This window comes from Equus asinus, chromosome 8 (genome assembly GCF_041296235.1).
Source record: "Equus asinus isolate D_3611 breed Donkey chromosome 8, EquAss-T2T_v2, whole genome shotgun sequence".
Classification (NCBI taxonomy): Eukaryota; Metazoa; Chordata; class Mammalia; order Perissodactyla; family Equidae; genus Equus; species Equus asinus.
In genome coordinates this window covers 74,673,712-74,699,769 of record NC_091797.1, presented here as the reverse complement: position 1 = coordinate 74,699,769, position 26,058 = coordinate 74,673,712, and the positions used below count along the sequence as shown (strand labels likewise).

The following is a 26,058-nucleotide window of genomic DNA, read 5'->3' as shown; positions in this document are numbered from 1 at the left end:
CCATGAGCAGAGTCCCTCCGAGAGGCATCCTGGGGGCCATTTCCATGAGGCCCACACCGATCTACCCCAGGGGGGCGCCGGGCAGCTGTGCGGGAAGGCAAGAACTGGGGAGGCCCCCAGAGAGAAACTGACTCAAGGTGGGGCCCAGGGTGGTCGCATGAGCCTGAAGGCACGAGGCACTCAGTTTGGAAACCTCCCAACCACCTCTCAGAGCCTGAGAACTCTCCACGTGTTAACAGAACACCAATTACAATAAAAATAACAACGACAATATCCAACGTTCATAAATTGCCCACTGTGTGCGCCTACCACTGAACACTTCATATATATTAATTTAATCCCTCTAGCAACCCCACAAGGTGGGTTTTATGGGTAGCCCCCACACAAAAGTGAGAAATCAGAGGCACAGAGAGGGTAAGTGACTTGCCCAAGTCACACAGCAAAAAGGGGGAAGGTTCTGAGACGCAAGAAAGAGGCTAAGCTGATTTCCGTGGAGGGACAGGGACAGGGCAGGCTGCAGGTTCCGAGCCTACCCCACAGCAGCGGCAGCAAACCCAGCCTGGGAGCAGAGGCCACCCGTCCTCCGCACGTGTTTCCAGAACTGCTGCTCGGACGAGGAGGGGAGAAGTGTCCCCGGGTGAGAGCCCCCCTCGGCTTCTGCGTCTCTTCCTCGAAGATGGAAATTGGGGTCTGCTGATAAATTAGACCCTTAAAGCTGCCCCCGAAGGTGACAGGCAGCTGAGGAAAAGCAGTTTACCCAGGAGGGAACCCCAGCTGGCGCCTCCCTGGCTGGGTCCTGTGGGGTCACAAGGACAGAGGGGCTGGGGTGTCTGGGCCTTGAGTCACACGGTGGACCTGGATTCCGGGGGATATCTGAGCAGGGGCTGGGGTGGGAGGAGGGGGCTCCTCACGGCCCCAGAAGGAGCTGAGGAAAGTTCTGGAGTTGCACACGGCAAGCAAGGAATTCAGTTCATTCCGGAACCTTGGACTCGTGGGTCCCTCCTGGAGTGGGGGGCTACGGTCAAGAAAGCTCCCCCTTCAGGGCCTTTGCACGTGCTGTTCCCTCTGCCTGGAACACTCTTAGCCAGATTTCCCCATGCCTGGCCCTCGAGCTTCCTTCAGGTTTCGACTCCAGTGTCAGCTTCTCAGCGAGGCCTCCTTCCCTGACCCCCGCCTTCAGTTAGGGCTCCCCAGCCTCAGCCAGCCCTCCCCCTCCTTTCTGCTCGGTCTTCCCCACGAACACATCAGCTCCTGAGGCAGGGATGCTCCCATCTGTTCACAGCTCCGTTCCCAGGCCTAAAGAGCACTGGCACGTGAGACACCGACAGTGTCTGCAGAATGAATGAATGAATGAATGATGCGCGCAGCAAGGGGGTTCCTGACAGGCTCCCTCTGGGAGGCCAAACCATCCCTCTGGAGCTGCACCCAAGCGCCAAGAGCTGAGCTGCAGGAGGGGCCACAGGGCCACGGGGGAGACCCGGGCGCATGTAGGAGACGGGCAACGACTCCGACATCCCGACCCCCAAGTGCCCCCCACGTGCCCCCCTGTCCCATAAGGCTCCTGGCCCGTGACCCTTGGCCTAGGGCAGCTGCCCCATGTGACATCCACACATTGCCGGCCCACGACAAGGTGAGCGCAGGCACGAGCGTCCAGACCCTTGACAGCCATTGACACAACAGTGACATCCAAGCACACGGTCAGCAGACGTCCTGCTGGCCTCGAGCAGGCCAGTCCCCACATCCATGACCTGGGCCAGCACAGGAGGACCGCAGATCCACCTGTGACAATCCGGAAGTTGAACAGACCGGCCGGTCTCACAGGGAAGGGTTTCTTGTTTATTTCAAACATTCGGTATTATGAGTTAAAAGGACTATTATGGGCTAGTCTTCCAAGAAGAGCATCTGGCCAAGACGCACACGCATCCACCAAAAACAAAACTGAGAATAGAACAGACACGTCTGGGGCACAGTTTATCATTTTGTTGGGAGCTTCCTCTCTGCTGTCTGAATTTCTAGTTAAGCCGGGTGTATTCGGGGCCAGGTCACACGGGGGACCTCAGAGCTCTGACGTACTGGAATCACAGGAGGCTGATCTCGGGCAGGACTCAGCCAACGAGGCCCAAGGCCAGGCCCACCTTGCTCTCGGTGTCACTGGCCATGGCCACGGCCACGGCCACTGCACGTCCTGGCCGAGCTGCTTTCATGCCGAGCGGCTGTGACAGAGGCCGTGTGGCCTGGACAGCCTGAAATATTTACAGAGAGGTCTGCCAGCCCCTCCTCCAGAGGAAAAGCCCCCAGTCCATAGGAAGCTAACGGCTACGGTGTCTCCTAACAGCTACACTGTCATCATCATTGTCATCACTATCACCATCACCACCATCACCTCATCATCGCCACCATCATCATCACCACCACCACCATCACCACCATCATCATCACCACCATCATCGTCACAACCATCACCTCATCATTACCACCACCACCATCACCACCACCACCATCACCATCACCACCATCACCACCACCATCACCATCATCACCACCATCACCACCATCACCATCACCACCATCACCACCATCACTACCATCACCACCATCATCATCACCACCATCACCACCACCACCATCACCACCACCATCACCATCATCACCATCACCACCATCACCACCATCACTACCATCACCATCATCATCACCACCATCACCACCACCACCACCACCATCATCACCACCATCACCACCACCACCACCAACATCACCACCACCACCACCACCATCACCACCACCACCACCATCACCACCACCACCACCACCACCACCACCACCACCACCACCACCACCATCACCACCACCACCATCACCACCATCACCACCATCATCACCATCATCACCACCATCACCACCACCACCATCACCATCATCACCACCATCACCACCACCACCACCATCACCACCATCACCACCACCACCATCACCATCATCACCACCATCACCACCACCACCACCACCACCACCACCATCACCACCACCACCACCATCATCACCATCACCATCACCACCATCACCACCACCATCACCATCACCACCACCACCACCACCACCACCACCATCACCACCACCACCACCATTATCACCATCACCATCACCACCATCACCACCACCATCACCATCATCACCACCACCATCACCATCATCACCACCACCATCACCACCACCATCACCATCATCACCACCATCACCACCACCACCATCACCACCATCACCATCATCACCACCATCACCACCACCACCACCACCATCACCACCACCACCACCACCACCACCACCATCACCACCATCACCACCATCACACCATCATCATCACCACCATCATCATCACCACCATCACCTCATCATCACCACCATCACCACCATCACCACTACCACCACCATCAACACCATCGCCACCACACTGTGTCCGTGCAGGCTAACCATCCAGGCATCGTGTGGAGGCCTCTGCACACATCAACTAATTTGAACCTCACAATCGTATAACTACCCTCGTTCAACCAATGGGGAAACTGAGGCACAGGGCAGCAAGGCCACTTGCTGAAGATTTCCCAGCAAAGACATCACTGAGGCAGGATATAAGGCAAGCAGTCTGGCTCTCAACCAGAGCCTGTGCTCTCCACCGCCCTTCCATACTGAGGCACAGAGAAGTGAAGTAACCTGCCCAAGCCACACAGCAGGAAGGGGTGGCGCTGGGATTCAGACACTGGGTGACACTGCGTCTCCTGACTTGAACACAGTCCTTCAGCAGAAGGACTGCAGGAGCTCAGGAGTCCCAGGGGCTGGGGGGGGGGGGGGGAGGCACAACAGAGCTGGGACGCAGGAAACCTGAAAAGAAGCCAGGAGGGAGGGTGTGTCGGGACCCTCAATCCTGGGAAACCCTCGGTGCCAGGGGTCCTCCAGTACCCTCAGGGAAAGACGTGGGGTCCCAATCCCGTGGCGGGGGGGGGGGCCCGAGAGCACAGAGACGGAGAGAACAGGGCGCAGACATCTGCAGGTGCAGCAGGCGGGACTGACCGGGCGGTGCGCAGGGCGCCGACGCTGAGAGACTCAGGGCGTGTCCGAGGCGAGGGAGGGGACTGGGGGCCTCCCACGGCCTTGAGGTCCGGGCCACTGTCTGCATGTACACCCTTCCATCTGTGTTGGCCGTACCACACCAGCAGCCGGCAGCCGACGCAGACCGAGGCCCGGCCCCCAGTGTCCCTCTCAGCGTCCGGGGTCCCGCCACCCAAGGGAGAGGCCCTCCTCCAGTGTCCTGCGCCACTGCCAGGAGGACAGAGATGGCCGCCACGCAGAAAGCAGCCCGAGCAGCTCACCAGCATCCTCCACTGACGCTCACACCCAGGAGGCCCACACCGCAGGTGGGCACACTCAGGCTGCCCCACGAGGTGAAGTGAGCCCCCCAGTGTCACCCAGCAAGTTGGGAGGAACGAGGATTCCAAGCCACATCTGGGGGTTCTTCTGGGCTCCAAGCAGCCTGTACCCAGAGCGCCCTGGGAGGGGCCACCCCAGGATGCAGGCCTGTCGGAGCATGTGGGGAGCGTGCTGGGTCCCAGGAAGGTCAGGGTCACTGGGTCCAAGCCCCGCCTCCTCACCCCGCAGACCTGCCTCAGTGACTGCACAAGGAACCGGGACACCAAGTTCCTACGTGACCCTCAGACAGGGCACTGTGGCTTTCTGAGCCTCGACTCCCTGTTTCCTCCACCTCAATCCTCCTCAGACTCAGAGAAGGGGCACATCTCAGAAACCGCACTGTCTGTGGGGGGCGAGCACGGGGCTGTCAGTGGCAGAGGGGCCTCCAGATTACAGACCCTGACGCTCGCCTCCCACCAGCCAGGGACAGACGCTCCTGCCCTGGACGCACGCCCGGAGGGCAGGTCCCCCAGGAAGCTCCTGCTTTTCAAGTAACAAGCAGGGGCCCCGGCCGGGCTGCCCTCAACGAGGCAGGGTGCTCAGGGAGTGGGGCCCCACTGCTGCCACCACACAGGACAGGGATGCCCCACCCTGTAGCTGCCCAGAGTCCCCGCTCACCCCCGGCCTCAGCCTCCTGCCTGGAGGGGGTGGCAACCACCAGGTCCTCTCCAACCACAGCCTGTGTCACCCAAGGCCCAGCGGGGGAATAGTGGGCGGTGTCTGGGGTCAGCCAGTGACCTCACGTGACTGGGAGAGGGCCCAGCTGGGGCAAAGGGCAGGCGGTACGGCAGGATGGGAGGGCTGTGGGAGCCGGAGGCCTCCCCGGGGCTGGGCCCATGGAGAAGCGGTGGGAGGGGGTATGAGCCCAGGACCGGGGGGACGAGAGACAGGAGAGAAACCAGAGCAGCCCCCAGGGGCGGCAGCCCCCCAACAGCTGCAGCACAGCGATAACGACGAGTAATAACAACAGCAAACGACGCAGCGGCTGAGCGCCAGGCTCTCCCGCAAGGACGTCACAGTCGGCCCCCAGGATCCAGGAGACGGTGCTCTCATCAGCCCACTTCACGGATGGAAACCCGAGACTCAGGGAGGCCCAGCAACCGTCCCATTTCCTCACCCGCAAAACGTGCCCGTCTGCAAAGCGGGGAGCACAGGGGACCCCCGGTGACCAGGGAGAGCTTGTGTGACTGCGTAACAGGCTCTGAACACACGCTCGCCCTGGAGTGAGCTCAGGGACTGGGAGCTCCAATTTCTGTCATCGCGGCAGTGACCGTGATAAAGATGGCAATGCCAAACAATGACCTGTCCCCGGGAGCACATTCTTGGCCCCGGGCACACAGCAGGCGTCCGCGGCCCGGCGGCTCAGAGCCCTGAAGCTGACGCAGACGCCTCCCCACGGGGACAGCCTCTGGCCTCAGTCCCTCGTCTGCAGAGTGGGACGATCCCGCGGGGCACTCGTCCGCTGGGCTGTTCATGAGAATTCGGCGACTCCGTCCAGGGGAAAGTCATCGTCACGGGGTCCAGGAGGTGCCCGTGTGGCCCAGCGCTCTGCAGGCGTCCCGGGGCCCAGTCCTCAGGAGGCACCCATGTCTGGGACACCCCCAGCTGAGCCAGTGGGTTCGTCTGCAAACAGGTCCCGCTCGCTCACGGAAATGCCCGCCCACGCTGCTTCCTCTCGGTGCTCACGAGGAGAGACCACGGCAGCCAGTGGGACAGACGCACGAGCACACACACGTCACATAGCCAGCTCCTGCCCCGCTGTGACTGCCAGGCCTCACGCCCCCTTGCCGGGCAGCCAGGAGGTCAAACGGGGGTGGCCCAGGACGCTGAGAGCCATCCAGCAAGCACCCGAGGACACAGTATACAACACGTATGCAGTAAACGCCCACAGAGCCCACCCTCGCAGCTACACCACACGGCTAGTGGCGAAGCCAGGAAATGGGGCCTCACTCGGAGGTGGGCGGGGGAGCAGCCCAGGAGAACTGACCGGGGGCACACACGCTTGCAGTCTGGCATGCAGAGGGCACGTCTGCTCCCCCACGGGCAGGTCATCCCCTCCAGCAATGGTGGCTCCCGAGAGCAGAACCACCTGGAACCCAAATCAGGGATTTGGGGACATGATGTGGGCCAGGCCTCAATGCCTCAGACCCACGAGCATCGCCACTGTTACTGAGCTCCGGGGCTGAGGATAGGGGCAGGGAGGGACTGCGAGCAGTGCCCCCAGGAAGTCACCCCAATCCTAAAGAGAGCAGAGAGTCGAGGTGAGGCTGGGCTGAGAGGAGAGTGTATACAGCAGGCGCTCCATGTTTGCACACAAATTCCACGGACGATCCCGAGAGGCCCCGCTCAGCCTGGCCCCTGTCTCCGTCTTCCCAGCTTTAAAACGAGAGCTAAGAGATTTCACCAGGTGCCCCAGGGCCCGGAAGGCCGCAGGTACCAGTGGTCTCTGCCGAAGCACCACCTCTGCTCGAGGGACACAGTGAGCGACACCAGCCCCGGCTCGGAGAAAGAAAGGAATGGGGCGGGGGCTGGTTACAGAAGAAGGCCCCAAAGGTGACCCTGACGTACGCGTACCCCTTACCGTGTGAGGCCGGGCGATCTGCACGGGGTAGGAGATGCCATGGGGCGGGTAGCGGGGCTCGGTGGCCCTCCAGGTCTGCGCCACGGGCTGCGTGGATCCTGACATGGCGGTGGGCGTCCGGGGGGCTCCTGGGCTCCAATAACCTTCCTCTTGATGGCCACCAAGGTTAAAAGCCAGTCGTCGTCATCTGCTCGCGAGCCGCACTGTCACAGGCGCCTGTGAGAAAACAGAAAGGAAAGCAAGGTCAGCCACGAGCAGCGGCTCCTCACAGAGCCTGGCGGCACGAGTCTTCCCTCGGCCCCAGTAAGGATGAGCCAGCACACAGGGGTCCACCCGAGCCCTCCTCACGCCGTTGGCACGTCCCCACCCACTGACAGTGGGACATGCGACGAGCATCTGGTGACCCTCTGAGCCACAGGCCAGGCCAGAGGCTGCCACATATGTCACATTAGGAGAGCTGTGCCCTCCCCACCACCGAGGCCTCACGCAGCAGGCACGGGACCCCGACTCTGTGGGTGCCACCCCCAAAGGCTCCCCAGGGCCCTCGGCCCACCCAACTGCACCCCTGGAACCCAACTCTGCGGACAGTGCCCCTTCCACCCACAATGGCTCCCCAGCCCCCTCAGCCCACCCAACCTCGCCCCTGGAACCCCAACTCTGAGGACACTGCCCCTTCCACGCACAATGGCTCCCCAGCCCCCTCGGCCCACCCAACCGCACCCCAAGGCTGCTGCGAGTTTCTGAGACAGGGGGCAAAGTTCTCTGAAAGCCCCTGGCAGCCCGGGTAGGCTGGTGCCAGGCCTGACCCAGGAGGCACGGCCGGGGGAGGGACACACGACTGTCCTGGTCAGTGGACAGGGTTCGCTCGGGCAGGGCACAGGTCACAGCATGACCTGGGGAAGGCCAGGCCTGCCTGGGCCTCCCAGTGACCCTCGGTAGGAGGGTGACACCGTGATATGGGAGCAGGACAGAAGTGACGCTGGCCCGGACGTGAGCTGGGAGAGGAGGTACTGGGGCACCGAGGGCCACGCTGGGGAAACAGCCAAGGACACGGACAAGAGCCAGCTGGGCCCCAAGTGGCTCCGGGGGGCAGGGACGCGGTGCCTTCCACGGGAGAGAGACCACCCGCATCCACGCTGAGAAGACCGAGAACTGGTCCACCGGCTTTCCAGATGGGGAAACTGAGGCCCAGAAAGACGAAAAGACTCAAGTCAAGGAGCAAAGGAGCCCTCGTGGGAAGCTGCCAGTGCCCAGCCGTCCCCTGGGGCCTCCACTCTCCCCAGGACCCCTCCATGCCTCCTCGGGCCACAACTGGCCCCTCTGCCCGTGGCTGGGCTGCAGCCCCGTGATCAGAGGAACAGACCACACCCCGGCCCCCTCTAATTTCACCGTGATGCCCCTCGTCACCTGCCCTCCCCCACAACTGTCCCTCCCAAAGGGGTGGACGACTTGGACCCTCCCCTGCGGGTCTGCCCGTTGGAGGCCTGAGGAGGAGGGATGCTGGAAGCGGAGACTGAGATCAAGGTGGTCAGAGGAGGAATGAGACCCTGCTGGGGGGCCTGGTGCACCCCACTCCCCACCTCCATCTTCTGCTCTGTAGACATGACTTTCTTTTCAGAAACCATCCTCCTTCCCCAGGCTCCAGGAATGGTCATGTGACCCAGGCCTGGCCAATCAGATTCCTGCTTCCCCTGGGCCAGTAATTGGCTCAGGGATAGGCATGTGACCCAGTCCAAGCCAATGAGTCAGTCCTGAGACTCTTGCTGGAGGAGCCGTCCCTGTGCCCTCTGCTGGGGCTCTGGGCTGGGAGGGTGAAGCCTGGAGCCCTGGGGGCCACCGCATGGCAGGAGCCTGCGGAGGACGATGCCAACTGGCAGGAAGGCAGAGCTGAAGGGTGGAGAGAGCGCAGCCGGCTCCTGATGACAGCCGTGCCTGAAGGCAGATTAAAGCCCGCAAGTTGACTTAGGGGAGCTGAGGCACTCCTGTGCATTTTGCCTTCACCAGCCCAACCTGGGTTTCTGTCACTTGCCACCAAAAGCTCTGACGCACCAGGGAAGGGAGGCGTCATGGGGGGGTGGGGGGCAGTCCTTCACCCGGGTGCTGGCAATCGTTTCTACACTAAACAGGCAGAGAATTCCAGAGCCAAGGCTGACGCACCTGTGGCCACCCCAGGAAGGGGCCCATGGCAGGACGCACCATGTAATCCCCACGAACACCGGCACAAGCCCTGCTCCGCCCACAGGAGCCACCACCGTCACCATCACCACAGCGCCGCAGCCAGTCACGGCGGTGCGCCAACGGGGAGGGAGGGAGCCTGCCCTGCCAGCTCTCAAGGGCAACCTGCCCTGCAGCCCAGAGACAAGAACCTGGCCTGGGGAGAGGGGCAGGTGCGCCACCCGTGCTGGACCCTGCTCCAGAAGTCCCTGGCTCCAACCGGCTCATCTCAGAGCCCGGCAGACCCTGGCCTTCCAATGCAGCAAAGCAAATTCCATCTGCCCTCTCACTGGGTTAAACAGCTGCCCATTCCCTCCGAGGAGATGAGACCAGGACAAGGCAGGGAGAGGTCAGCCTCTCCGGCAGCAACAAAGGCAACTTCCGGACTGCTATTTGATTTTGCGTTGCATACGGTGGCGAGAAGTCTAGTTTACCCACAGCTCTTCTAACCTCCTTTGCCTAACGAAATGCTGACTGAGGATGGCAGGCCCCTGCCGGATGCTCACAGCGTGCACTGCACATGGGCTCCAAAAGCCGGGGAGGCAAGAGCTTCTCAAACCACCCTGGGACAATCCTCGGTCACCTCCCCGCCCTCCTCGTGCCAAGGCCCAGGCCTGGCTGCCCTCCCTCCCTCAAGACTCACAGGGTGTCACGGCCAAGCTTGGGGGCTGCAACCCGGCTGCCCCGACCCCCCCCACCTCATCAAGGGGTCGCCCCACGGCCCAGCGTCCTCTCGCACAGGGGGACCCCACGCCTCCCTCATTCACCACAAGCTTGTTATTCAACGCATTCTCCACCCCGCCCAACCTCAGCCACATCCGTTGCCAACTCAAAAAGAAGTTTTTAGGAAAACAGCCTGGCAGCTCCTCAAAAAGTTAAACACAGAATTACCACACGACCCAGCAATCCCCCTCCTAGGCACATACCCAGAAGGACCCAAAGCGGGGACCCGAACACGCACACGCGTGCTCCGGCAGCAGCCTTCACCACGGCCGGAGGGTGGAAACGACTGAGCGTCCGTCGCGGATGAACCTCCGTGGTCCGCGGGACAGCGGCACACAAGTCAGCCACGCAAAGGAGAAAGCACTGACCCCTGCCACGGCCTGGGCGACCCTCACCGCCACGAGGCTGAGGACGAGGAGCCCACGCAGAAGCCACACAGCGTACGAGTCCACTGACGTGGAGCGTCCAGAACAGGCCAATCCACAGGGACAGGGAACAGACGAGTGGCGGCCGGGGGCTGGCAGGGACGGGGAGTGCCTGCTGCTGGGTGTGGGGTTTTACACACAACGATGGGAACATTCTCAAACTGGACAAAGGAAGTGTTTGCAGAGCATCGTGAGTGACGAAAAGTGCAAGTTGTGACTTCATCAGCACGGTCTGGAGGGAGTGCCAAGAAGAAGTGACATTACTTCGTCAAAGACGGGGGTAGGAGAGGGAAAGAGAGACCCCAGGGCCACGGAAGGGTCTCCCGGATCTGGCCTTGGCCGGAAGGGTTTCTGAGAGCAGACCCAGACTACTGTAGGAACGCGACACCACGGCCCCCACAGCATTGCAGGGTCGAGCTTTGGGGTCAGGACAGAGTGGTGGGCATCCACATATTTACAGACATTTCGGGTCCTCCCTGCGAGCTGGGCCCCCAGCCAGGTAATGAGGCGGGGTCCAGGCCGCGGAGGGTGTCTACCAGAACAGAGGAGAGCTGGTCAGGGGACAGGGAGGGACAGTGCTCCAGGCGGAGGCCACCGGAGCGGGAGCCCAGAGGTGAGACCGGGCGCTGTCCATTTGAGAAGCTCACTGAGTGCATACGAGGCGGGCAGGGCACGCTGTCACTCAAGGCCTCTGGGCCATGGAGGGATGGCTTTCGTTCTAAGGGCCATAGGGAGCCACAGAGGGCAGTGGAGGAGGAGAGTAAAGAGTCATGGCACTTGACAAGCAGGCGCTGGAGCAAGAGTGGGACTGGGAGAGTGAGGAGCTACTGCACCCGTCCCAGCGAGAGACGGCGCCAGCAGGAGTGGGGCAGCAGGGACGGAGAAGGAGAAGCCTGCAGATGGCGTGGAAGTTGGGAGGGAGACGCCGCAGGCCGGAGAGAGCTCGCTGTGGGACGAGCGAGGCCAAGCGGGCCCCAGGGTTGGGGGTCCTCTGCTCCCCTCCTCTAGCCAGACACCTCAGAGCCCCAAGCCTCCGTCTCCTGGGCTGCAGACGGGAAGGAGGGCCCCTGCTCCAGGCTGACGTGAGGACGGCGCGCTGGTGGGGCGCAGCCACGGGGCAGGTAAACGGCAGGTGCCACCAGGAGGTGACGGACTTGCTCAGCCGGTGGCCTGGGACACTTCTGAGCCTCAGCTGGGAACACCGAGGCCCAACCAGACCTTGCACAACCAAACCACAAACCACAACACGAGGGCCACTGAGCCAGCCGGGGGAGGGCAGCCAACTCCAGCCGGGCCCACAGCAGGGGCCCTGGCACAGTGCAGAACGGGGCTCCCCAGGACAGCTCCCCACACCCCACTGTGCTCCAGCCCAGCCCCGCCCTGCCAGCCTGAGGCACACATGGCAGGCGCCACAGGCTGCCCACAGGAGAGCCACAGGCTGTGGGGCCCGTCTGGCGGCACCTCCAGTCCTGCTCACCCATGGTCCCTTGCACCCACCCACAAGACGGCTCTGGTGAGGCTCCCACACCCCCAGAGAAAGCGCCTGGCCACAGCTCTGTGTCCGCCTTGCTCCCTGCTCGCCCCTGGGGCCTGTCACCTCGGGACACACAGCAGGTGCTCCGTGAATGACCCTGTCCAGCAGAGGCAAGTGCCAGGACCACGAGGTGAGGCCAGAGCCCACCGTACCTGCATCCGTCCCCACCTCGCTGGGCAGAGGCCTCCTTCCTGGGGGCTGGGAGGGCTGGAAGGTTCCACGGGGCCTCCTGCCCCCACAGTCCTCTCTGGCCCCAGGCAGGACGGCTGAGGCCACACGGCGACATGTTCCGTAGCTTTTCGGTGTGTGAGCAGCCTGGGTCAGCCCGGAGAGGAGGGAGGAGGGAGCACAGGAGGCAGCGGGGGCTCGGGAGGGGCCGATCCGCGGGAGTGAGCCCGGGAGCCTGCAGCCCCGCCGCCAGCGGGAAGATGAAAGGAAAGCCAGCGGCACCACACGTGCCTGAAATTTTCCTGGAACTAATGGGCCCGACACTGGAACTTGTGGCGGGTGGGGAGCCTCAGAATTAAAAATCAGCTGCCAGGAGGAGCGAGGCCCCAGCACGTACACACATATGCGTGCACACACGCACGCACACACACAGGCCCGTCCCAACGCTCTGGGGGGCTGGCTCGCAGGAGCCACGGGTCCCACAGAGGGGACACAGTCTGCTACACCCACCCCCACCAGCCTGTCTCAGGCCAGAGACACGTGGGTGCCCCTGGGGCCTGCGGGCAGCGACCCCATGGGCCCCCCTCCCCACTGCCCCTCAGCACCTGGAATGGCCCCTGAGATCCAGCGGCCTCCGTAGCTGTTAGCTGACTGCTGACTCCCCCGTGGGAGGCTGGGGCCTGGCACACAGTAGGTGGATGAATGGCACAACCTGGACGGCTGAAAGCAGTAGAAACTTACACCCCACAGCTCTGGAGGCCGGACGTCCCCAATCAAGGTGCCAGCAGGGCCGAGCTCCCTCGCGGGCTCTGGGGAGGACTGCCTTGTCTCTTCCAGCTCCTGGTGGCTCTGGGCATCCCTGGCTTGTGGCCGCACCCCTCCACTGGGCCCGCCTTCCTCACACGGCCTGTTCTCCTTGTGTGTCTGCCTTACGGCCGTGCCCTCTTCCTACAAGGACACGGGGCATCTTGGATTCAGGGCCCACCCTAGTCCAGCAGGACCTCACCTCGACTAATTATATCTGCAAAGACCCTCTTTCCAGATAAGGCCGCATTCACAGGTTCCGGTGGACGTGAAGTTGGGCGGGACACTATTCAACCCACGACAGTGGGTCCTCAGTAAATACTGATCTTGTCTGCTGCTCCATCTCAGATCCTGGCACATAGCAGGCCCCCTATAAACATCCACTAAACAAAAACGCGCCAGCAGCCTGGCCCGTGGAGCATGGAGACCTGGAAGCCAGCACGGGGGACGTGAGGACAGAGCGGTTCTGGGACCTGAGGTTGAGACGCTGTGGAAACAACAGCTAGAAGGCAGCTGCTGCGGACGCCTGGTGTTCCCAGTTGCTGGCGTGCCATACAACTGGGGACCGGCGACGTACTGGGTGGGCACCTTCGGCAGGGACTCCTGGCACAGAGCGGATGCCCAGGATCCGGCTCTCAACTGCGTCCTGAGACACAGAGAGCCCCGTGGGAGGTGGCGCATCTGAGCCTCACTCGGCCTGGCCCTGAGGAGCCTGCATGGCATCAGGGACAGAGCGAGAGGCGAGTTCCTGCCTCGCCCTGGTGGCTCGCCACCGTTGACCATGACTTACAGGCACCTGTTGTGGGACAGGTGCTGGGGACCCCAAAGCCCCCTCGTGGAGCTGACATTTTGGTGGGCGAGAGCAGAGCGATTACAGGACACCAGAAGGTGTTCGTGCTGTGGAGACAATTAGGAGGGTAGGCAGGAACGAAGAGTGAGTGCAGTGTGAAGGTGAGTGGTCAGGGACGGTCTCACCAGAAGGCACCTGTAAGCCAAGATGCACAGGAGGGGAGGGTGGGAAATGTGCAAACGTCTGGGGAAGGGGGTTCCAGGCAGAGGGAACAGCATGTGCAAAGGCCCTGAGGCAGGGGAGGAACAGTAGGGAGAGCTGAGTGAGCAGGGGCCTGGGGCCCTGGGCCCTGGGAGGCCACAGGCAGCTTTCACTCCATTTGAGGTGGGGAGGACACACCCCACTGAGGAGGGGCAGCGGACAGGGTCTCCTAGAGCAAGCCGTCCCTTGTGCCTCTGTGTTAAAGGAAACCTTGGCTCTGACCCTGGCAAGGAGCACCGGGCACGGGCCTCAGTGTGCTGGATGCCAGTGAAAGGGCCAGCCCACTTGTAATCCTAACACCAGTAAAGCCACCATGCTGGGTCCTACAGATCCAGGCGCCCACCCGCCCACCCACACAGGCAGGCCCAGCAGAAGGTCACTGGGCTCCCCAAGGAGGAGCCAGGACCCCGACCACAGCCCGCTCCTGGCTCTGCCCGAAGGACGGCCAAGGGTCACCATACTCAGAGCCCAACTCGGGGTGCTGCCCACAAGGGTGCCACCTGTTCACCCCCAAGCTGGGACTGGGCAAGACACCCCATCGAAATGGGGTCTCCGCCCCATTCTGGTCCATCAGGAGACTACTTCGCATCTGTGATGCGCAGGCACCACTCCAAACACTGGAGCCGCAGCAGAGACCCAGTCAGACAAAATGGCCAATCCGAGCTGACATCCAGGGACACGCCTGTCCCAACAGGGAAAGCCCCCAGCCAGGGACTCAACAGGAGACGGAGGGACGGAAGAGGAAGGAGGGATGGGTGGATGGATGGACGGACGGATGGATGGATGAATAGATGGATGACACATTGACGGACAGATATCAATTTAAGTATTCCATTTTCCAGAGTTTTTCTGGTCTCGCTTTTTCGACCTACCCCATAGCCAAGTGTGCCTTTATTCCACTAATATTCCCACATCAGCTCCCTGCCGCTACCATGGGGGACACAGAAGAGCGCCATCACCCCCATGGACCCCCAGGCCCACACGACTGCTCCCTAAGCCCCAGCCTCCTGGGTAAAGAGGACCCTAGGGAAAACTGCCTCTGATCCCAAAGTCCAGAATCAGAAGACAGAGGGACTCAAGGCCCACCCTCCCCGGGCACCACTTCCTGTCCTCAAGCCACAGCCGGCACGCCTTCCTCCTGGGGAAGGAGAAAGGGGCCAGCAGACTCCAGCCCCAGACATATCTTCCCTGCGGCCAGCGGGATTTACAGCTCGGAGCAGCACGACCATCACGCGATGCGGCATGGGCCAGGCAACAGCCAGAAAAACAGAGTTTCCTGAGGCCAGAATGTGGCGCAGACCCCAGATCCACTCCCAGCCGGGCGGTTTTCCCGGGACCGGCTCCCTCTCCCCATCCAGCTCAGCCAGGCCCCAGAGACCAGCTCAGCATGCGGGGTTATAAGGAGAGACTTCACAAGAAACCGCCAATTTCTGGCTTCTTCAAACGAGGGGCTCTCACCGTCGCTGGCGGGCACGTGAGATGGTGCAGTGTCCACGGAAGGCAGTCTGGCGGGTCCTCGCTAAGTGAAAAGCAGAGTCCTCACACGACCCAGCAATGCCACGCCTGGGTATAGACCCCAGGACACGAAAACGGGTCATAAAACAAAACAGAACAGAAAGAACACAAATGTCCACAGCAGCACTACTCACAACACCCAAAAGTGGAAACAACCCAAAAGGCCATCGACTGACAGACGGACAGAAAGAACGTGCCCACACGATGGAACAGTATTCAGCCATGAAAAGGAACATGTGACCTGTGAACTCATGGCGCTGAGGGCAGGAAGCCACGGACGGCCTGATCCCACTGACGTGAAACGTCCGGGAGAGGCGAATCCACCAGACAGAGGGCAGGCTGGTGGCTGCGGGGCTGAGGGAGGGGCAACGGGGAGCGACTGCTTGATGGTGTTGGACGTCCTCTGGGGTGAGGAAAACGTTCCAGGGCTGCACAGCGGGGAGGGTGACACAACTGTGAACCTACTGAAAACCAACTGACGGTACGCTTAACGTGGTTCAGGGAGCATGTTTCACGTTATGTGTATTTTACCAGAACAAAATCATTCAGGGGAAACCGAGGTCCATGTCCCCACACAGGCACGACCGGCTGGAGGCAGGCGGGACGGGCACACCCTCTCCTGTTGGCCACATCCCCTCCTGGTCAGCTACCTTCATTTATATCCCCAGCCTGGCAGACAGGACTCAGCGGCGGAGGGCTTGGTTCACCTTCTCCCGTCAGGCCAGGCTGGGGTGATGGAGCCCTCGCCGCCCCCCCACCACCTCCCGGGAACCCTCCCCAACCCCAACTCACCAACTGGGTTCCCATGATGCTCTCTTCCCGCCTCTCCTGTGGGCCCAACCCCGTGAACCACCGCATCTGCTTCCCCACTGTCTCCCCACCAGACTGAGCTCCTGGCCCGCAGTTTGAGCCCCACCCAGGATCAAGGGCATCGTGGGGGCCCTGGCTGAGTCACGGCCCACGGTCACCCTCAGCAGGCTGCCCTCCCGGTCCTGCACGCCGCCATCCCACAGGGCTGCCACGTGTGGAAAGTGGTCGACTGGGTTCCAATCCAACTCTGCACTTACACAGCTGTGTGGCCTTGGGCACCATACCGACCTCTCTGGGCTTCACTTGTTCTATCTGTAAAACTTTCCTCATGGGGCCCGTGGGAAGAATCACCAGGAAAAGATCTATGGAAAGCTCGACCACCAGAGAAAAGTTCTGAGATGCAGTCGATGGCTGGTCCTACCCCACACTGCTCGAAATACGGGGGGAGGCAGGGAGGCAAGTCAACAACAGTGACGACGGTGGTATGCATAACAGGGGCAGTTACTATTACGGCCCCCACTCCGCAGATGGGCCAACCGAGGCTGGGGGAGTGAGTTGATCAAGCACAGAGCAAGTTCCTCGTGAGGAGGTGGTCCAGGCTGGGGGGGGACCCACAGCTGAAGACAGAGACACGGCGCTTCCCGGGGAGCCAGGCCTCACAGGGTCTGGACGGGCTGCCCTTCCCAGCCCAGAACCCTGGCTGCGGGGGTCTCACTCAACACTCTCTTGTTACAGACGGGGAAACTGAGGCCAAAGAGGTGGAGTGTGAGCAAGGTCACTCACAGACTAGTGCTGTGCGGCGGGACCCCCTACCCCCCCCCACCCCTCCGCACTCCCCAGGGCCCACCGATCCCAAGCCCACGTGGCCCGGGCACCTGGGGAGGCGGCGCGGGGGCCTGGGCTGAGCCCACTCCAGACTCCTCAGGGCAACGGACACCCCGGGGCCGCGGGGAGAAGGGCTCCAGGTCCACCGACGGCCCAGGACAGACCGACTGCCGCGGACCCGCTGTCAGGTCATGGAGGGGAGACCTCACAGGCCACGCCCACCCTCACCAGCCTCCCGGGAAACCAGAGCCAGGCGCCCCCTCTCCCCCCAGAAAGGACGCCCAGCCACCGGGAGAGCCTCCACCGCCCCCGGATCCACCTGTGCCTCCCGGTTCCTCGTGTACCACGCACCCCGTCACCCACGGGCAGCACCATCACCGCCCAGGGGACGGCTCCGTGTCCCTCAGCAGCCTGACTGTCCCCACTGGACACATCACGAAACCGAGGCTCAGAGAGGCGAACTCACTTGCCCAAGGTCACACAGCCAGAAAGCAGCCAGGCTCGATTCCAATGCCCAAACCGCCGGCCCAGGCCCCGCGCCACCCCCCCCCCCCCCCGCGCGCCCGCAGCCCCCGCGCCCCCGCGTCCCCGCGCCCCCCGCGTCCCCTCGTCCCCGCGCCCCCCGCGCCCCCGCGCCCCCGCGTCCCCGCGCCCCCCGCGTCCCCGCAGCCCCCGCGACCCCCGCACGCCCGCGCCCCCGCGTCCCCGCGCCCCCCGCGTCCCCTCGTCCCCGCGCCCCCCGCGTCCCCGAGCCCCCGCGTCCCCGCGCCCCCCGCGTCCCCGAGCCCCCGCGTCCCCGAGCCCCCCGCGCCCCCGCGCCCCCCGCGCCCCCGAGCCCCCCGCGTCCCCGCGCCCCCCGCGTCCCCGAGCCCCCGCGCCCGCCCTCGGAGCAGCAGGGGGACGTGGCGCTGCCGGAGCCCGAGGCCGCCGTCCCTGTTCCCAGTTGGACTGGCCGGTCCGTGTCCGCGGGCGCCCCGCGCGCTCCCCGCCGGGGGTCTGCTCACGAGCACCTCCTCCTGCGCTCCTTTCTCCCCTCTTAATGCTAAAAGCGGGGGAGAGCCCACAGCCGGACGACCCTGTGCGCCCCCCGCCCCCCGCCCGGGGTATTTCACCGACGCCGCGACGTTCCCGCCCCGGCCGCGTGTCCACCAGCTCCTCCATGTGGCCGCGCGCCCGGGAGGGAGGGGACCCGTGAGGCGGGGGCGCGGGCGACCGGCAAACCCCGCGCCGCCCACCGCGAGCGCTGACCGGGAGCCCGACCCTACAGCCCGGGGGGCCCTGGGCGTCCGCGTCGCTGCCTGGACGGCACGAAGCCCGCCGGACATTCTGCCAGAAGAAAGACAAACCCTGTGTGACCCCGCTCGGACCCAGTGCCCAGAGCGTCACGGTCACAGGGAAGGAGGGGGCAGGGCTGGGGGGAGCTGGCGTTTAATGGGCAGAGTTTCTGTTTTGCAAGATGAAAAAGTTCTGGCGACGGTGGTGGTGTTGATTGCACAACATGTGAATACACTTGACACCCATGAACTGTACACTTGAAGACGGCTGACGTCGGGAACGTTCTGTCATGTGTGTTACACCACAACTTAAGCTCAAAAATAAATAACTAAAATAAACCACACACCTCCTCCAGGGAGGCCTCCGGGCTTGTGCTGCTCTGTGGTGGCTCCCACTGCCAGGCCTGCCCCAAGGGCACCACGGGGGGTTCCGGGCACGCAGCAGCCCCTCCCAGGCAAGCACTGAGGGGGACAGTCAAGGCCTCATCTCACACCACCCCACCTCACGACCTGCCGGCCGCCTCCCACCCAGGTGGCCTCGAGAGGCGATCGGAAGGCCTGGACTTGGGAAGGGCTGACCCGAAACTCTCTATCCCTCCAGATGGGCCCCCGACCGGCGACCCCAGGCCTGGCCCAGACCGCCCGCTCCACCCGCAGGTCTGCGATCCCCACCCCCACTCTCGATGTGAGGGGGCCACCCGAGGGGGTGACAGTGGTGGCCTCTGGGTTCCCACTGGCTCCCCAGCTCCGACATCTGGTAACGAGTCCACAGCTGCGGGCCCTCAGGACAGCTCGCTGAGGAACTCACGGGTCATCCCCAGCGTTTCAGGGCAGATCCCTGGGGTCGCCCTCGGCCACACGTGAGGAGGACCGATGTCCCAGCTGCTAAGAATAGCTGCACGGCAGCAGCCCGGAGGCCGGAGCCCAGCCTTCCACCGCGGCGCGCCCTCCCCGACCCCCAGAAGACCACCATCTGGACCCCCAGGGGCCCCTCCCACAGGGCTGGCGGGAGGCCCCGCTGCCCCCAGAGCCCAGGCCCAGGGGGGAGGGCCCACTCTGACCAGCCGGGCCCCACGCTCACATGTGACACACAGACCGCGCAGTCCCCGAGGCTCGTGGGCGCTGAGCGGCAGGCGTGGAGCCAGGATGGAGAACCCACGCGGTCCTCCGGACAGCGGACACAGCGGACACGCCCAGGGAGATGGGACGGTCAGTTTGGAGGGAGCGAGATTAACAAGGCTGGGGGGGGTCCCAGGCCGGAAGCGGGGGGCAAGAGAAAGGAGGGCCGAGGATGCCAAGACCCACCAGACGCTGCGAGGCCAGGCCAGAGTCGTGACGAGGGACGGCGAGGGCTGTGCACGTGGAGGACACAGGAGGGGGTGGCCGCTGCCCAGCCCGGCGGGTGAGCCTGGTGGTGGCTCAGGAACGTGGCCCAGGGGACCCACAGCGCCAATGCCTCCAGGCCAAGGGAGCCTTATTCTGAGACGTCTCTCAATTCACAATTTTTATTCAAAAAAAGTGGCTATAAACCCAACCCAATCAATCAATCTGACATCCAAATGCAGCCCAAGGGCGGCCAGGATGTGACCTGTGGCTTCTGACATGCGGTCAGCTGGAAGCCACAAGAGAGGCCTCGGCGAAGCTGGGGGCCCTGAGGGAGGGGACAGGGAGTGACAGGAGGGAACGTCACTGCACGGAGTGGAGAGGCTGGGCCCCCTTACCCGGGGAGTCATGAGGACCCCCCACAGGACGCACAGGCTGTGACAGATGGGCCGGGCAGGGAGCTGCTCCAGCTCGTCCCCGACACACGGAGCCAGTGGCTGCGGCCACCAGCTATTGTCTCTGCCTGCCCAGCACCCACTCCCTGCAACCACACCCCAGTGTCCCTCGGGCCACCACCCCTCCGGCACCCTGGGTCCCGGACTCGAGGGCAGGCGGAGCCCTCCTCCCAGGTCTGGCCCGTCAGCACCAGCTGCTGCGCCTGGTTCAGGGCGGGGCGTAACTCGCAGGCTGAGCTGGTCAGTTCACTCCCATGACTTCCACTGGAACATGGGGACCACAGGCTGCCCTTCGCCCGGGGCTGCTGGGCTGTGATGTGAGTCTGGGGCTGCCAGGCTCTAGATACGGGGAGCAAGTCGTCAGCTGAGCCCCTGCATCCAACTGTGCCTGAAGCTTGCCCTGAGCCTTTTGTGCTAAATGCAGGAGGAGCGAGGTGTGTGCCAATTGCAACCAAGAGACTAACACAGTAAAAACCCCCTTAAAACACAAATTCTAAGTGCCACGGGTCTCCCTGGAATCAGATCGCCTCCACCCTCTGGTCTTCTCACCTGTGCAGGCGAGGACAGGAGCAAAGCCAGCCAGAAGCAGGTAAGAGAAGTAAAATGGGAGCCCAGGACAGACTCCGCCCAGGAGGAAGGGGCCGGACAGGAGCCTGGGACGGGCCTGCCCTGTCTGTCAGCCCTGAGGAGGAGCGAGGTCTCAGGCCGGGTCCTGAGCCACCAGTGGCCGCCACTCAGGACCAGGCAGGCGGCAGCTTTGCAGACAAAGCCCATCCCTCCCCGCTGGCCCGGATCTGGGTCACTCCATGGCCTCGGTCCCCCTCTCAGAAGAACTCCTGCTCCCAGAACACAGAACCAAACCTGCTGACAGACGCAGGCCGGCTCGAGCAGGTCCCAGCAGCCCCGTGCAGGCCCCAAGAAATGGGCCTCGTCCACAGCCAGGAGGCCACACAGGGGGGCCCTGCAGCCTGCACCCCGGCCACGACCTGGGCCTACCCCTGCTGGGGCCTCAGTTTCCCAGGCCGTAAAACGGGCAGCTGCTCCGGCCTGGAGGGTGGTCCAGGCCCAGGGACAGGGGAGACCTGAACCCTCTACCCCGTGGGCGCTGACCTCCCCCACCGTCCCCTTCTCCTGACCTCCACGCGGCCATGTGCTCGGTACAGGCCCACTTCCCAGATGGGAAGGCAGATGCTCTGTGGGGGAGACGCCTGTCCAGTGTCCCGCAGGCGGGAACGGGGCCACGGAAGGACTAAGGCATACTCCGTCCAGCTCCCGGTCCTGCCCGGTCACTGGAACAGACCTGAGGGGGCCCCTACCCCTCACAGGCAGTCACCAACACAGCGCCCAGCAGCATCAGCTCATTTATCATCACTACCTCCCTCCCTGGGATGCAAGACTGAGGCACAGAGAGGCTAAGTAACTTGTCTGAGGTCACGCAGCAGGCAAGTGGCAGAGCCTGGATACAAACCCAGGCAAGTCCCTGCAGCGCCCACCACTGACCCACTGTGTCCCAGGACCCCGTGGCCAGTGCGCCCCGCCTCCCTGCTCAGACTCAGGGAGACCCTTGTCCCCGATGGAAACAAGGAGTCGGGGCCTCACAGGCCTCCTCCCATGTCACTGCCCACGGGGCCAGACCAAGCCCTGCCATGGGAAGCGCCCATGTGCCCCTGCACACAGGCCAGGCCATCCCCACATCCATCCGACCAGCCCTCCAAGCTCACAGCAAACCGCCCACCTGGTCCCGTCCTCGCCGCGCCCCCCAGGCCCAGGCTCTGCTGCCTCCCTCGTCAGCATCCAGACCCCTCATTCCCCACGTCCCTGCTGCCTTATTGCCCATCTCCCCACCCCCCAACGTAAGGGGCATGAAGGCAGGAGCCGTATCTGCCGTGTCCATCGCCGAGTTCCAGTGCACCGCACACAGCAGGCGCTCAATAAATGCGGGCTGAGTCCATGAACGCTAAGAGCAGAACTGCAGCCCGGGGCTGAAGCTCAAAGACCACCCTGTCAACAGAGAAACTGAGGCCGAGTGCAGATGCCGTCTACATAAAGCCAGACTTTGGGGTGTCATCTCTACTGGGTCAACATGTTCTGGAAACTGATCCACATCTTACACAGCCCACTACACCGCAGCTGTCACTGTGGCCCGGGGCTCCTATCCCTCCCTCCTGGGAGCCGCAGTGCCAGCCCATCCATTAGCCACAGCTGGGGCTCTGAAGGCCGTCACCACCACTGGGGGCTGTGTGGCCTTCCCCAGCTAGCCTGCCCTCTCTGGGCCTCAGTATCTCCATTTGTCAAGGGCACCTGGCAGACGAGGTAGTCGGGGTTTGGGGAGGGGCCCCGCGTGGAACCTGGGGAGCCCCCTGCCTCTTGGGTCACGTCCTCCTTAGCAGGGACACACGAGGCAGAGAGCCGGCAGCGGGTGACGGTGGGTTCTGGGGTTTGTGGACTCAAGTTCTCGGGGAGGGAGTCTGGTCCTGGACCGATGGGAGGGGCTCCCCGCCCCCAACCGCCTCCCTCTGTCCTGGACCCTCAGGCTGGGGGAACACGCTGCAAACCCCCAGGGAGCACTCCCCGACCAGAGACCGGGCTTGCCGGCTGCAGGAGCCGGTCAGGGCCGCGGCGACAAGCGACCACAGCCCAGAAGCTTCAAACAGCAGAACTTCATTGCCTGGAGCTCTGGGAGACGAGGGCCAAGGTGCCATCAGGGGCCGCGGGCGCTCCCACCTCCGCAGCCTCTGCCTCCTGTCACCCGGCCGTCCCTCTGTGTCTTCTCTCCTGTCTCGTAAGGACAGCGGTCACTGGCTTCAGAGCCGCCCGGGACCCAGGATGACCCCATCTCGTCCCGAGACAGGGCCACAAAGACCCTTTTTCCAAAGAAGGCCACGTTCCAGGGGCCACAGCCCAGGCCGCCCTGACTGCTCACTGAGCCTTCCTCCCTGCCAGCGGAGGCCAGGCTCCTGTAGAACGCCCCCCAGCAGGTGAGGAAACTGAGGCACAGAGTGTGGAGCCAGGTGCCCAAAGCACGCAGCAGGCGGGGGCGGAGCCCCACTTTCTCGGAGCCATCCCCCGTCGGAAGCCCCTGCACACGAGCCCCCTCACATCTACGGGGAGCAAGGGACGCTCACCCCTCCACCGGGGAGGGGGCCGGGCGCCCACCCAGCCCCCTTCGCAGGCCCAGAGGAGGCTCCCAGGGCTGGGGGTTGGGGGTGGGGGGTGGCAGATGCCCCCCCAGGGACGCTTCGCGGAGTCTCAGGCTCCCGCGTCACACGGCGCCAATCCCCCCCCGAGGATGGGGAGGGGGTGTCCGCCCTGGGACCCCCACCCCCTAAGTTACCCCCCGCCAGGCCAGCCCACCCGCTGCCACCGGCAGCGACCGGCACAGAAGGGCCCATTGTGACGTCACAGGCCGGGAATGGGGTTATTAGCCTGGGAAGGAGGCTGGCCCGGGACAAAGGGCTCATTGTCATGCAAATACACGGCCGGGGGAGGAGCGGCTCCGCCTTCTGGCTGCTGAGCCAGGCTGAGGACCCCACTCCTGGCCCATCTCCCGGCCTCACACTGGACCCGTCAGGGCCCCCTCCCAGGACTGAGCCCAAGTCCCAGTAAACAGCACCTGCCCTGAGGACCTGGGTTCAAATCCTGCCTCCTCCACAGCTGTGCCCTGTCCCCGGAAGCAGGGATGACAAAGGGCCTCCTGAGGATGAAGCAGGACAATCCCTTCAGGGCATATTCATCACCCCGGGCTCAGAAACAACCATACACACCCCCACTTACCTATTAACACCGCATCCCTGCTGCTGTGCAACTTTGGGCAGGCTGCTGACCCTCTCCGGGCCTCATGTGGAGGGGGTGACACAGGACCCCCCTCTGAGGGCTGTCAGAAGGACTTGACAAACTAAAGTTGCAGAACGGGGGCTGGCCGGGTGGTGCAGTGGTTAAGTTCGAACGTTCTGCTTCTTGGTGGCCCAGGGTTCACCGGTTCGGATCCCGGGTGCGGACATGGCACCGCTTGGCAAACCATGCTGTAGAGGCATCCCACACATAAAGTAGAGGAAGATGGGCACAGATGTTAGCTCAGAGCCAGTCTTCCTCAGCAAAAAACAGGAGGACTGGCGGTAGTTAGCTCAGGGCTAATCTTCCTCAAAAAAAAAGAATGAATAAAAAAAAAAGTTGCAGAACGCTCGCCCACCTTGCCAGCCCTCAACACACGCAGCTGATGCTGTCAGCACCCCACCTGCACACCCGGGGGTCCCCACCTCCTTGCTAACGAGCCCCACCACTCTGAGTCTATGCAGGAGGGTCCCTACATGCACTCGCACACTCGAGCAAAAACACAAGAGCTGCTTTTCAAGGACCCTGGACCTCCAGGAGCGCCCCCAGCACAGGGGCGGCTCGAGCGCCACGCGCATCGCAGCTCCCGGGCCTGGGCGGCCCCAAGCCGGAGCCCCGGCAGGTGCCACTCACCTGGACGCACATCCGTCCCCAGGAAGGCCCCACTCGCCAGAAGGAACAGGCCCAGGGCCACAGCCCAGGGGGGCACACTGAGGCAGGCGCCCTGTTTGCTGGGCACCGACTACATGCCCAGAGCTGGGGACGCAGGGAGGTCAAGATGAGCAAGCCCCGGGTGGAGGGGGTGGGGGACACGGTGATGGACACACCACAAATCCCAGGTGGAGACGTGATAAGACGACAGGAGTGACAACGGGGAGCCCCGGGCCTCTCTGAGGAGATGACATGCAAGCAGAGGCCTGAATGAGGGGAGCAGGGAAGACCTGGAGGCAGGGGTTCCAGGACAGGGGCATAGCAAGTTCAAAGGCCCTGAGGCAGGACCACGACTGGCACTTCCAAGAAACAGCCCCAGGCCTGGAGGCCAGACGCCTGCCCCAGGCCCGCGCCAGCCCCTCCGGTCTGTACAGCAAAGCCAGACCCCGGGACCCGAGCCGTCACTGACGCCTAGTGCGGTGGGGGAAACCCTCACAGCAGCTCGGCCGCCTGGCCCTGCAGGGACCCACCGGCCCCCAGCCTGGGATGCCCTGGAACCCTCCAGAATCCTCAGGTGCAAAGCGAGCCCTGCTTGGCCCCCCCAGAGGCCCAAGGGCCAGGCCCAGCCGCCATGAGGGAGACGGCACCTGCAGGCCCGCTCGCGGGAGCCCCCGAGAAGCTTCTACCCGCGGGGCAGCTTTGCCCGGACAGAAATGCCTTTCTCACGCTTAGGTGCCGGCCAGGGACGCCCCAGCTCCCTCCAGGGCAAGCTAGTGACGCCCCAAAGGCCTTCTCACCACTGTCAAGGCGGGAGGGGGTCTGAGGGAACCAGTGCCTACCGCAGGGAACAGCAGGAAAGGGAAAAGGCAGCGCAGAGAACAGAGGGAGCAAGGAGGAAAAAGAACTCAGGGAGGAAGCGGGCTCAGCCCTCACAAGCGACCAGAGACAGAACAGAGGCCAAGGGCAGAGGAGGAGGCTCAGAGGCGGTGGGCTCTGGGGGGGCCCAGGAATGAGAGGGGGGCTGCCCAGCTAACCCGGGTCATGAGCATAGCCCCCTGTCCCGATGTCCCAGCCCAGCCTACGGGTGAGGCAAGGAGGAGGGAAGTGATGCTCAGAGAGGGCAAGCAACCTCCCCAGGGTCACCCAGCCCAAGAATCAGCATGCACAGGCTCAGACCAAGGTCTGCGTCCCAGCTGCAAACTGCGTGCCCTCAGGTGGGCGAACGGACCCCACGAGCCTCGGTTTCCTCATCTGAGAAGTGGGGATGGCTGAGGCGGGTACGAACTGAAAGAGCACGCGGCAAACCCCGTCGGAGGCGAGAACAGCAGAGCACAGAGCACCTTCAGTGCCAGCAGCTTCTAGGCACTGAGCGCGGTCACCTGGGTCAGCCACACAGCTGCCAAGGCGCAGACG

The 26,058-nt window shown here is 63.4% G+C and overlaps 1 protein-coding gene across 42 annotated transcripts in view; it reads right to left on the bottom strand.

Moving 5' to 3' along the window:
• The window catches only part of NCOR2 (nuclear receptor corepressor 2), a 206,694-nt gene that overhangs the window by 135,709 nt on the left and 44,927 nt on the right, over positions 1–26,058 (bottom strand). For all 42 annotated transcript variants that reach the window (XM_070515883.1, XM_070515866.1, XM_070515882.1 and 39 more), the window contains one exon: positions 7,043–7,258. In XM_070515883.1, coding sequence (XP_070371984.1) covers positions 7,043–7,147 — 105 coding nt within the window. In that variant the 5' untranslated portion in view covers positions 7,148–7,258. The remainder of the gene's footprint in view (positions 1–7,042; positions 7,259–26,058) is intronic.